The sequence below is a fragment of the Hippocampus bargibanti genome, linkage group LG09, assembly GCF_051943395.1.
Source record: "Hippocampus bargibanti isolate YZ-2025 linkage group LG09, ASM5194339v1, whole genome shotgun sequence".
Taxonomy (NCBI): domain Eukaryota; kingdom Metazoa; phylum Chordata; class Actinopteri; order Syngnathiformes; family Syngnathidae; genus Hippocampus; species Hippocampus bargibanti.
The window spans coordinates 2,627,501-2,640,000 of NC_142742.1; the positions used below are offsets into that span (position 1 = coordinate 2,627,501).

General features: G+C 42.0%; 1 protein-coding gene and 1 non-coding gene across 3 annotated transcripts in view; both read left to right on the forward strand.

Annotated features, from left to right (window-relative positions):
* The window catches only part of frmd6 (FERM domain containing 6), a 23,249-nt gene that overhangs the window by 1,905 nt on the left and 8,844 nt on the right, over positions 1–12,500 (forward strand). The window contains exons 2-5 of one of the 2 annotated variants that reach the window (XM_089005095.1): positions 1,594–1,651; positions 7,777–8,013; positions 8,675–8,765; positions 10,543–10,622. In XM_089005095.1, coding sequence (XP_088861221.1) covers positions 7,915–8,013; positions 8,675–8,765; positions 10,543–10,622 — 270 coding nt within the window. In that variant the 5' untranslated portion in view covers positions 1,594–1,651; positions 7,777–7,914. The remainder of the gene's footprint in view (positions 1–1,593; positions 1,652–7,776; positions 8,014–8,674; positions 8,766–10,542; positions 10,623–12,500) is intronic. The other variant, XM_089005094.1, reaches the window with a different exon arrangement.
* trnal-uaa (transfer RNA leucine (anticodon UAA)) lies at positions 10,675–10,757 on the forward strand. Its single transcript has one exon. It is a non-coding gene; the product is annotated as a tRNA-Leu (tRNA).

A 12,500-nucleotide genomic window follows, 5' to 3' on the forward strand; every position in this document is an offset into this window, starting at 1 on the left:
GGTTGCGTTACAGACATTTCTGTCCCTCTGTTAGTCGCGTGTGCCTTCGAATTAAAACAATAAGAGTTTTCATTCCTCAAGAAATTGTTTCTACATTGTTAGAATGCATTATACGTAGAATAATATATTAAGTATTATTATTATAGTTTAAAAGATGCCATTTTGACTCGTGACACAACAGTAGTAGAGGCAATAACTACGTAGCAGTTGCACAGGACAGGTTAGGACACGACAAGACGGGAGTAATAACTAGGCGGTGCGCTCACTGTGTTCTTGCTTTTCATATCTTGCATAATAACTTTTGGATATTATCAATCTCATTCCCAAAATCTGTAAAAAAAAAAAAAAGTTTTTTTATACGTGTGTCTGGACAGGATGAATCCTATGTCAATAGGAAACAAGGAGGAAATGTGAGTATTAGGATGGTCACCCGTTCGGTGTTTTGATGACTCATTGAGATGAATGGTTGGAATGCAGGAAGCTAATGGCGTAAAAAGTCCTCATTAAATTTCTTCGGATGGATTTGAATCACCGTTCGCGTTTTAGTGGATGTCGGCGCTATTGTTTGGTTAGCGTTCATGGATGAAAAGGTTTCTTCAGCCGTCCTCTGGACTTCTTTGAAGGTGTCGGACGTTTCGCTCATCATCCGAAAAGCTTCGTCAACTAACAAAAAATGTGCTGGTAACACTGGCCCTATATATATATGCTATGCGTCTTCAGTTGACCTCATTCATTCTTGAAAATCTGGCTATCTTGTTATCTAGCTGGCTATCCGCTATTTGGCTAGCTACTGTATTTATTAGCTATATGTTAACTATAGTTATCTATTCGCTAGCTATTAGCTATCTATTCGCTAGCTAATAGCTATCTATTCACTAGCTATTTGCTATCTATTCAGTACCTATTAACTATCTATTTGCTCTATATCTATTTTCTATAGTTCTCTAGTTACTTCCGGGTTGAGTGAACGCTGACGCGTGCGGCTGCCACTGCTCACCCACAGAAAAAACGTATCATGTGACTGTTAAGTCACCTTGACAGTTTTGAAAGGCGCTTATGAATTAAACGTATTATTATTATTATTATTATTATTATTATTATTATTATTATTATTGCATTGTATTTTGGACACCGACCCTCATTTCAAGCTCATATAACTCCAGACCAATATAATTTACGAATTAACAGTTTTTTCTGATGAAAGAAGAGAGTCTAAGGTTTCTAACGCTGCATTAAATGTTTATGTAGTACTAAAACTCAATATTCTGTGGGTCCTAGCATTCGAGTGACGATGACAAAAACCCTGGCACTGGAGTGGACACATTTTTACACGCGTCTGGCAGTGAATCAGTTATAAAGAAACAAACAAATAAACACAAACATAAATAGACAAATAAAGAAATGAACGAATGTATAAATACCGGTAAGTAAATTAATAGATAAATAAATCAAATTGCATAGTCATCCAATGAACTGAGAAACATGAGTGACTTTAATAATACGCTGGCTCAACACTGTTTCTGAATCTCGTTTGCCGCAATGTCCTAAAAAAAAATGGCTCACTTCTTCCTGCATTTGTCTCTCCTTCCTGAGATTGTGTTTGTCAACCCCCCCTCCAACCCACTTCGCTCGGGTCTTTTCAAGGAAGTGGGTAAGTGGACCTCTTTGTAAGACATTTATTCCTCGCGTCTTGCTCGTTTTTTTTTCTTTCAAGATGGCTTTTCCTTCCATTGAGGTCAGCCTTCTGTCGATGTGACTGGCTGATAGATTCATTCGCTGGCCGCCGACCAGGAAGGACGCACGGAGCTGTATGCTCTTACGCATTCCGTCTATCTTTTGAAACATTCCCGATTCTTGCAGATGTAATAATAATAATAATAATAATAATAGTAATACAGTAAAGTCTCGTTATATCGATATTCAAGGGAGTCCGAAAAAATATCGATATAACCGGGACTATCAATATATCCGACCCTGTTTGCATGTAATTTTCTCCGTGCGTGCATAGAAATAGTATCGATATAACCGGGACTATCGATATATCCGATATCGATATAACGAGACTTTACTGTAATAATAATAATAATACATTTCATTTCTAAGCGCCTTTCGAAACTCTCAAGGTCACTTTACATGATAAGTTTTTATGCGGGTGAGCAGCGGCAACCACACACGCCAATGTTCACTCAACCCGGAAGTAACTCAAATAGATAGAAAGCTAGCTATCTAACAGATACCTAGCTAGATAGCCAGCCAGTTAGATAGTGAATAGATAGCTAATAGATAGAAAAGGATAATAATAATAATAATAATAATACATTTCATTTAAGGTCATGTATTTTCGTTGGTACAGATCAACTGCATTTTCATTCATTTTAAACGAACAAAGTTGATTTAAAATACGTGATTTGGGTTGCAACCATGTTTACTAATCCAAATAAACACTGAAGTCAAGGCATCATTGTCATTAATTGTTCAATGAAGACGGCGGGAAAAAAAATACAGTAAAGTCTCGTTATATCGATATCGGATATATCGATAGTCCCGGTTATATCGATACTATTTCTATGCACGCACGGAGAAAATTACATGCAAACAGGGTCTGATATATCGATAGTCCCGGTTATATCGATATTTTTCGGACTCCCTTGAATATCGATATAACGAGACTTTACTGTACTTGCAAGAATCGAAAACAAGGGCACGGAAAATCCTACTGGACCCTTTGCACCCTGCCCACCACCTAGATGTGCACAAACTTTTGCTGGGTAGCGAAACCTCTCCCAGGTATGAAAACGCCACACTGGGAATCTGCAGCAAACTATCCGAACGCAAGCTTGGATCAAAACAAGCGAAGCGGTGCCGTAATTGCAGCTCGCGTCTTAACCCTCTTCTTAAAAGCTGTCGTGCTCTATTTCGAGCACACGTAATGGCCGGGTTGACGTCTCTGCGGCGTGTTGGGGAATTACTCACGCGGGGTTCGAGCTTAAGCGCCGGGCGGGGAGCCGGGTGTGTTCTGGCATGTCCACTTGTGTCCCGATTTGCATGCGCGAATGCCTTTGCGCTTCAGTTCAAGCCGCATGCGGGGCAGCCACTCACGAACAAAGGTATGCCGTTTTTTGTTTATTCAAGAAAAGACTTGTCACAAGCCATCGCCAAAAAGGGGGGCAGAGATTTCACTCGCTTAAAGGACAAGCGACACCGTTTTTTTGTTTCCGAACTGACATCAGAAAAACGTTTTATAGCATTTAAAATACCCAAAACACGCATGCAGGCTGATATTTTTAGTCAAATGCAAAACATCAATAAAAGTGTCAATAAAAGTGTCCCGAAACTACTTCAAAATGACCTCAGAAAGTTTCAGTTTCAGAAGGTCCCGCCCCCTTGTTCGTGACGTCACGCCAAGACGTCTCGCCTTACTCGAGAATCAAAACAGTTCCTTCACATTTGGAGAAATGCTTTCTTGTTACTCATCCAGTTATGAATATGACTCCAATAGTTCTGAAGAGGAAAGCATAAATGTTTGCAATCGATTAAAGAAGTCCTTCCATGTCATTTTGCGATCAACACCGTGTTTTCAGACGAAGAAAAGTACCCAAAATGCATTGTGCGTCGCTTTCTCGATCAGGGGCGTTCCCTCCGTGATGACACTTAGGGCATCGTCATCAACTCGAAAACAAGACTTCCTGAATATTCAGCGCCAGTCTTAAATGCGCTCAGTAGAAGTCATTTGAAGTGATTTTACAAATCATGAACGCAACTTGTCCGGAGGTGTCGGTTGTCCTCTAAGCTATTGTTAGTGACAAGAGTTGACTCTGTTGGCGCTGACGTCCACCATGTTCACAGATCGCGGTCGGAGAGAACGATGGCTGCGACTGTTCGTGCGATTCCGAATACGATCTTACCGTGACCGTTTCCATCCAGATCATGGAAAGTTGTGCTTCACATTCGGGGGGTTCGTCATCATACGGCGGAAAAATTTGCGTCTTGGAAGTACTTACCTCTACTTAAACATTTCCGTGAAGGATAAGTTACTACCGGTACTTTTACAACCTTTAAATGGGCACCAATGTTCGGCACCATTGACTCCGTGATTGCTTTCCCCTGGGCTCTTATTTTGTTCCACTTCAGAGGACGATTCTGCTCATGTTCTCGTCTTTCTTCACAGCCGTAAGCTTAAAGGAAGCGTTACGCATCGGCGAGGTCGTTCTTTGAACAACCTGCGTCCCAGTAAATCAATCGATCATCCAGTATGGATCAGACCTGTTTTGAATTCTGACGAAAGGATGTGTCATGTGTCTTCTTGAAGCAAATGTGTCTAAAAACTGATTCTTATAAGTCTTAGGGGTCCACTAAGACTTATAAGAGTCAGTTTCTTGGCTCATCAAACAACCTGTAGGTTGTACCCCCCCTAAAAATGACCGTTACGTGTCCAGACCATGATTTGAACATCATGGTTCGCTTCAGACTGGTCACAGTTGATAGAAGAAACCATGAAGTGGACCGACGGAAGCAAGTTTGTGACACAGCAGCAAATCCGTAAGCTGCAAATTATCCAGCAAAAGAAACACTGACTGATTTTTTGACAAGCACTTTTTGCTAATCCGTATGCTAGCGCAATCCACACTGGGATATGTTTACTCAATGACATTCCCCCAGCGTTGCCTCCTTAGAAGTCTTTTTTTCCTGTTTATATCCCTGACTCAAAGCCTTACTGACGTACGGCTTTACGGTGGGAAGGGAAGAAGGAGCTAGCCTAAAGCATCACCGGGCGTCAAGGCTAAAAACCGCCGTGTGACCGCTGTGATTTAGAGACCGGTCGTCAAGCTCAGCGGCTGGATAAACAGCTCTCCTGGCCGTGGGAATAAGTCGCGACCTTTCAAAGAAAGCCCTTTAAACACGTCCGCAGGCGTGATATATCGTGGTATCCGCAGATCGGAAATAGGCCTTCCTCCTCCAGCGATTGAAGACGTCCTTTTCTGCATCTTTTACTTAGTTCAGGAGGACCTTTCCAAATCACATAGACCTTGTAAACTGCCTTCCGTTCATTTGCTCTGTACCGTCCCTACTCTGTAAATTGAGTCGGGTTGAGCGTCAGTTGGCCATTTATTATGTAGTTATGGTATTTAGACACTTGTGGGACACTAACAAGGAATGCACTTTGTGGGCTCTGCACCTCGAATCAATGGTTGCCATTGTCGGAATGAGAAGCAGATGTGAGTGAGGAATTCTCCTGACTGCAGCACGTTTACATTTTTTTTTTCACGGCCCTTGCCTTTGAACTCTTTTTATTCGCCATTGACACTTCCTCAACCTGCCGCGCTTCGATAGCCTCCTCTGGTAATTCTTTTTCTTCTATTTCTTTAAATCTCCAAAGCTGAGGAAGTTTTCCTTTTATCTCGCAATTCAGCTCAGCAGCGTACCCGGCCGCTCATCCTGTTTTTCAAATCTGAGAGCTAGATCGTTTGAGAGAGAGGCCTTCTCTCTCGCTCACCGAATCCCTTTTGTGGGATTTCTAATGCCGAGAGGTTTGCCACGTTGACAGAATCTCTGTTTGCGTGGTTGAAAAGGCTCAGTTGGCCGCTCTTTTGTGTGATGACCCCGCTGCCGGTGTTGCATCACGCTTTTACGCGCGCCGCTAATGTGATTATCTGCCACTCTCCTTCGGTCGCCCTAATTGGTCGGCAGGGTTTTCATGGCCTTCTGTGGTCTCCTGCGCAGATGTTTAAACGCATTAGAAGATGACTTAATCGCCATTGAGCTGACTCACCTCAAACCGCTGTCCTCCGTGTTTTTTTAGGGGCCACACAAGAACGGATAGCACAGTAGTTTTTCGAGGAAACTTCTACTGGATCTAGATCAGTGGTTCTTAATCTTGTTGGAGGCACCGAACCCCACCAGTTTGTTATGCTCATTCACCGAACCCTTCTTTCAATGACTGTGCCCACTAATTGCAGACGAGACTGAGGGGTGGACCTCTGCGGCGGCGGATCAACCGAACCCCTGGGACCGACTCACCAAACCCCTAGGGTTTGATCGAAACCTGTTTAAGAACCACTAATCCAGATTTACCAGTTTCCACCAAGTACAATTCAAAAAGTCTCAACAAAGTCTTTTTCTAAATACAATATTGATTACAACCGACTTCCTGAATTGCGCAACCGATCCTCAATGTAATCCACACAAAGAACACTCGGTTCCCGAGGACGTCCCCACAAAGTACACTTGACTTTCTCAACCATCTACGTTCTCAATTGCCTTACCCAAAAAAGAAGAATGGTTTGATGAATAAACATTGATTTTCTCCAAAGCTATTATTATATCTCGGAAGACCTGGACTACTCACAAGTCGATCACAAGACTGCTGAACGAGGACACCAAGTGGGAATCGACCCACGCCGGCTTGACAAAAATCACCTTTTGCTTGCATTCCCAATTTTACCCGCTGAAAATCGTCTCTCGCAGTGGTTCTTAAACTGGGTTCGAATAAACCCTAGGGGTTTGGTGAGTCTGTCTGAAGGGTTCGGTGGATCCTCCGCCGCAGAGGTCCACCCCTCAGTCTAGTCTGCAGTTAGTGGGGACAGTCATTGAAAACAGGGTTTTTGATGAATGAACATATGAAACTCGTGGTGTTCGGGGCCTCCAACAAGAGCAAGAACCACTGGTCTGTAGATTCAGAAAGAATGAGTTCCCATTGTCCTGCGAGAACAATGACATTTGAATCCCCCCACTCCCATCATATCAAAAGTGGGAGGTTAACCCAATTGATGCCGCAGATGTAGAGCCCTCTGGCGTTTCTAACGTTGGTCATGAGAAGTAGCTCCCTTCTCGTTAACCTCACACCAGGAGCTGCCGTTTAGCCTGTTCGTAAAACCGCAATCATCCATGTGTGTAAATTTACGGTAACAAACTCCCATGGCATGGCAACGCTACAAACGGTCGCCCTTGTCTGTCCCACAGTGAATATGTCTCTTCACACGTTTTACCATTGGAATTTGGTCCTCATTTCAACCGCTGTGTTTGTCCCGTCAGCTGCTTTCTTTTCAAAGGCTAATGCCTCTTCTGCGGCCTGTAATTTGATCTGTCCTCAAACTTCCCAATCTGTTGCAAATCACAAGGTGAATGACTTTCAGCCGAAAGAAGTGTCGATGCATCAATTGTACCGTGTCCTTCTTTTGTCTTACCTGAGGATTTTCACGCTGGCCCCCATGAGGTGCGACTCGAACCCTAAAAAGTCCCCACAAAGCACATTGCAATCTTTCAGACACCCTCTGCAGTGTGTGCCAAAAATGCTCCCACAAAGTTCTCTTCAAGTCTTTAAATGGCGTCTCCGAGCGCATCCTCCCCTACAAACCTTCCCGGTGCCTCAGGTCTGCTGACCAGACGTTTTTAGGTATGCCAAAAACTAAACGGAGTCTCAGCGGAGGATCGAGCCTTTTCCGTTGCTGGTCTTACTCTCTGGAATGACCTGCCACTGAACATTCGTCAAGAACCCTCACTGCCCATCTTTAAAACCCGTGTCAAAACTCACTTGTACTGTTTGGGATTCGACTCTGCATGATTCCGATGTTATCATAGTTTTACTCCCGGGTGCTTTCTACTATCTTTGTGACTGCTTTATTTTCCTGTATGTGTTAGTAGTCCATGTTAAGCGCTTTGTTACAGTTTCCGCTGTTGTTAAAGCGCTATATAAATCAATATGTATGTATTGTATTGATTCGTTCATTCTGCAACCTTCTTTCGTCCTATCGTTTCACATCCGGTTTGTCTCCACAGTGGGCCCCGAACGCAACTGGATGATCTCCATGGTCCTCTCCCAGGTGACTGCTGAAGCGCGACTGAAGTCGACGCGTTGGTGGCGGTGGTAGCGGGCCACCGTTGGTGGAGGACTGGGGGTAGGGGGTTCACACGAAGATGAACAAAGTGAGCTTCCACAACAACAAAGCCATGCAGGATCGCCGCTGTGTCTGTGTCTTTCTGCCCAATGACGACACACTCAACATCATCGTCACCGTGAGTGTAACATCCCTCCTGATTGGTTCTCGATATCGTCGCGGTGAACATATTTGGATTTTTTTAAGGGCGATTCTTCGCAACTAGCTAGCGCTTGGGTCGCAGTTACTCATGCGAGTGAGGGTTTGACTCCCACACCTGACAGGCAGTATTTTGAGGTCCAGATGATACCATTTTTTGGTACTGTGATACACTTTGATGTCACGTCGCCGGTGTGGCAGCAAAGGTCACTTGATAATTCAGCAACTCGGACCTTTGAGAAGCGTTTGTCCAGTGTCGGTGTAGGTCCGTGTAAGCTCTCAGTTGTACAGTAGTGGTCCATCACTGAAAAGGTTTCTTCAGCTGTCATCTGTACTTCTTTGAAGGTGTCGGACGTTTTGCTTCTCATCCAAGAAGCTTCGGCAGCGAACTAAAATTTACAGATGGCTAATTTTACCAGCAAATTTTTGTTCGCTGACGAAGCATCTCGGATGAGAAGCGAAACGTCCGACACCTTCAAAGAAGTACAAATGACGGCTGAAGAAACCTTTTCATCAGTGTCCGTGTAGCAACCAGAATGTTTTCTTTACACCACAAGGAATTTTTTTTTAACGCCACTTAATAGTCCATATATGTAACTTCACTCGTCAATGTGGTTTTCCTACCTTTTTCTCCTTCTCAGGTGAGGACTCTGTGCCAGGAGTTGTTGGTCCAGGTGTGTGACCTCCTGAGGCTGAAAGACTGTCACCTCTTCGGACTCAGTGTTGTTCAAAGTGAGTCCACTATTCAGTGTCACAAGTCTTTGGACTCACCGGATTCTTTTCAGGCTGCTCGCGGAGGGGGGTGTTCATGCCTCTATTGTGACCGCAGATGTGTTGAAAAGAATTTGCAGCCTAGCATTTCTGCTTCTTGGATGGGGAAAAGCGCAATGAGGCCTGAAACGTAGCATGTCTCACCTAGATGACATGCAGGTCTCCGTGAACCCAAACCGCTTCATCCTGACTGGCTCCATTGTGTAGGGTCGCGTGAGTCACGGCGTGTGTGCGTGTGCAGACACATGACGCTGGCAGGCAACTGCGGAAGGAGTTGCAAAAAGTTTTTTTTTTTTTTTTGGGACAGCTGGTCTCCAGATGAGCCAATGAGGGGCCAAACCGGTGCGCTGGCTCAGAGCCGACGGGTCTGATTGTGGGACATTCCTCAAGTGTTTGTCTGAACGCCGTGAAATCGCCAAGGCAAACAGCGGCCACCCGGTTGCTTTTGTGACACCCGTCGCCCCCCTCGGCCACACTTCCCCCAAGCCCACCTTGTGGCCCACAATTTGTCGCTCCGTATGCAATTTGTCGCTCCGTATGCGCAATTCATTTTGAAGCCCTCAACTTTTTTTTCTGTTTGAACCAACAGTTTTTTTTTTTATTAATCGGCACTCTCACATAATTAGTATAATTTTTTTTTTTAGCACTGCTTTCCACAATTGTTTGGATTGGATTGGCTTGGATTTGCCTTTATTAGTCTCGTTTGTTGAATAAAAAGGACTTTTTATCCATTGGACAAGGACAAGATGTTCCCCTACCAAAATAAAATCAATAAATGCATACATACATACATAAATAAATACAATAAATACAATAAAAATAAATAAGTAAACAGACACATAAATAAATATATAAATAGATAAATACACAAATAAATAAAACTAATAAACAAATACATACATTCAGTAAAGTCTCGTTATATCGATATCGGTTATATCGATAGTACTGCTTATTACGATACTATTTCTATGAACGCAAGGAGAAAATTTACATGCTGCAGGATCGGATATATCGATAGTCCGGTTATATCGATATTTTTTCCCACTCCCGAGAATATCGATATAACAAGACTTTACTGTACATGAATACATGAACACAGATATTTGCTATCTGTCTAGCTGGCTATATATTAGCTATCTATCTGACTAGCTATGAGCTATATATTAGCTAGCTTTCTATCTATTTGAGTTGCTTCCAGGTTGAGGGAACGCTTGCGCGTGTGGCTGCCACTGCTCACACACAGAAAAACTGTATCCTGTGACTGTAAAGTGACCTTGAGAGTTTTGAAAGGCGCTTGGTAATGAAATGGATTATATATGGAAATAAATAAAATAAATAAATAAACTCACAAATAAATCAATAAAAATAATAAATGTAGTAAAGTACACAAATAAATTACATAAATAAAACTAATAAATAAACAAAAAACACCAAAATATATATGAAAATAAATAAATAAATCAGAAAGCCTTTTATAATCCCACAATGAGGAAATTTGCAGTCCACAGCAGCAATTTGAAAGAGGGTGGGGCGGTGAAAAGGTAAAAAAAAAAAAGTAAATAAATAAATAGAAAACCACACTACTCAGTTTGTTTATTTATGTATTTAAATTCCTTTTTCAGTTGTGACGTTTCATATTACATCCCAGAGGATTCTTGCTCCATATTGCGAAACATAATTCACAATAAAACATCCAGGGTAAGCCTGTCAACTGAAAATGTGCCTTTCTTCTCTGCAGATAATGAACACATTTACATGGAACTGGATCAGAAACTATCCAAGTACTGCCCCAAAGAATGGAAGAAAGAAGCTAGCAAGGTAAGCAATGGCACAACCTACACTCAAAACGCGACTGCTTACCTAGCACATCACCAGGATGGCCGAGTGGTTAAGGCGTTGGACTTAAGATCCAATGGACAGTAGTCCTCGTGGGTTCAAACCCCACTCCTGGTATCTTTTTGCCTATTTTCACTGCTCCGCTTAAAGGACAACCGACGTCTCCGGACAAGTTGTGTCCATAATTTGTAAAATGGCTTCAAATGACTTCTACTGAGCGTAATTTACAAAGATTCCACCGAATATAGCTATATTTTACGTTTTAAGACTCACACTGAATATTCATGAAGTCTTGTTTTTGAGTTTGGTGACGAGTCAGTACGTGATGTCACTGAAGGAACGCCCCTGACCAAAAAAAGGACACATTGTTGCAGTCCTTCCATCACGTCAATGCATTTTGCTGTACTTGTTTGGTCTGGGGACCTCGTGTTGCACCCAAAAGCCACCAGAAGAGGGCGTCCAAGCTCCATATAAGGAATTTATCAGCCTGTGGAAACGGAGGTGGCCACAGGAGGTCGCCATTTTGTGCCTCTTTTTTGGTGATACATTTCCCCCCAATGTTGCCTCGAAATGACACGGAAGGACTTCTTTAATCGATTGCAAACATTTGTGCTTTCCTCTTCAGAACTATTTGAATCATATTCATAACTGGACGGTGAACATTTTAAGTCATTATTATTATTGGTGTTTTACATTTGAATAAAAATATCATACTGCGTGTTTTGGGTATTTTAGATGCTACAAAACCTTTTTCTGATGTTAGTTAGGAAACAAAAAAGTGATGTCGGTTGTCCTTTAAATTGTGCGAGTGTGTAACATGTTTTACAAATGGGAAATGGATGATTTTAGCATATACATAGTCCTTTCTCACTGTTGCGTCGCTTAGGGGCACTTATTCAAAGAACAAAGCTCAGAACGACATCGACTCGTTGGGTCCTTGACATCAAACGACTCGGACAAAGGCGGAGGGTGGGTAGGGGGGGTGGGGTGGTGGGCTTTGTAAAGCAATAGGCTTGAAAATCAGGAAACCTAATCCACTCCATTTAAAAAGTGACACACGTGTTCGAGGGTGAAAAGTCCAATCCTTTTATTGCATACTTGAAAAGGATGAAATGGTTTCAGTATCCATTTTAAAAATATCAGATTAATCATTGCCCTTAGATGTCACAAGATGGTAGTCGCTTGACCTTGATCAGAGAATTATGGAAGGATTCTTCCTCCCAAAAAATCCGGGAATAGGAAATTTTGTCAATGACGAACTGCAAATGTGTATGGGTATTGCTTTGCTTAGTCTAATATAATAATAATAATAATAATAATAATAATAATAATAATAATAATAATAATAATAATAATAATAATAATCATCATCATCATCATCATCATCATCATCATTTTAAAAATATGTATACTTTTCTTTTTTTCTGGTCAATATTTCTTGGAAAAAAGATTTATTGCTAATACAGTAAAGTCTCGTTATATCGATATTCAAGGGAGTCCGAAAAAATATCGATATAACCGGGACTATCGCTATATCCGACCCTGTTTGCATGTAATTTTCTCTGTGCGTGCATAGAAATAGTATCGATATAACCGGGACTATCGATATATCCGATATCGATATAACGAGACTTTACTGTATATTGCATTTTAATTTTTAGAATAGGTTTCATAGTTCAAATGTTCCAGAAAAATATGTATGCTAGTTGACCTTGATTAATCGCAATCCCAAGCTAGCATTTTTTTTGCAGATGGTGACCACTAGCGTCTTTTAACATGCTAACCAGTAATTGTTTAATTTTTTTCCAGTTCTGTAATGTTGTTAAAGCAATTCTGGTGTCATCAAGACGGGTCCAGGAA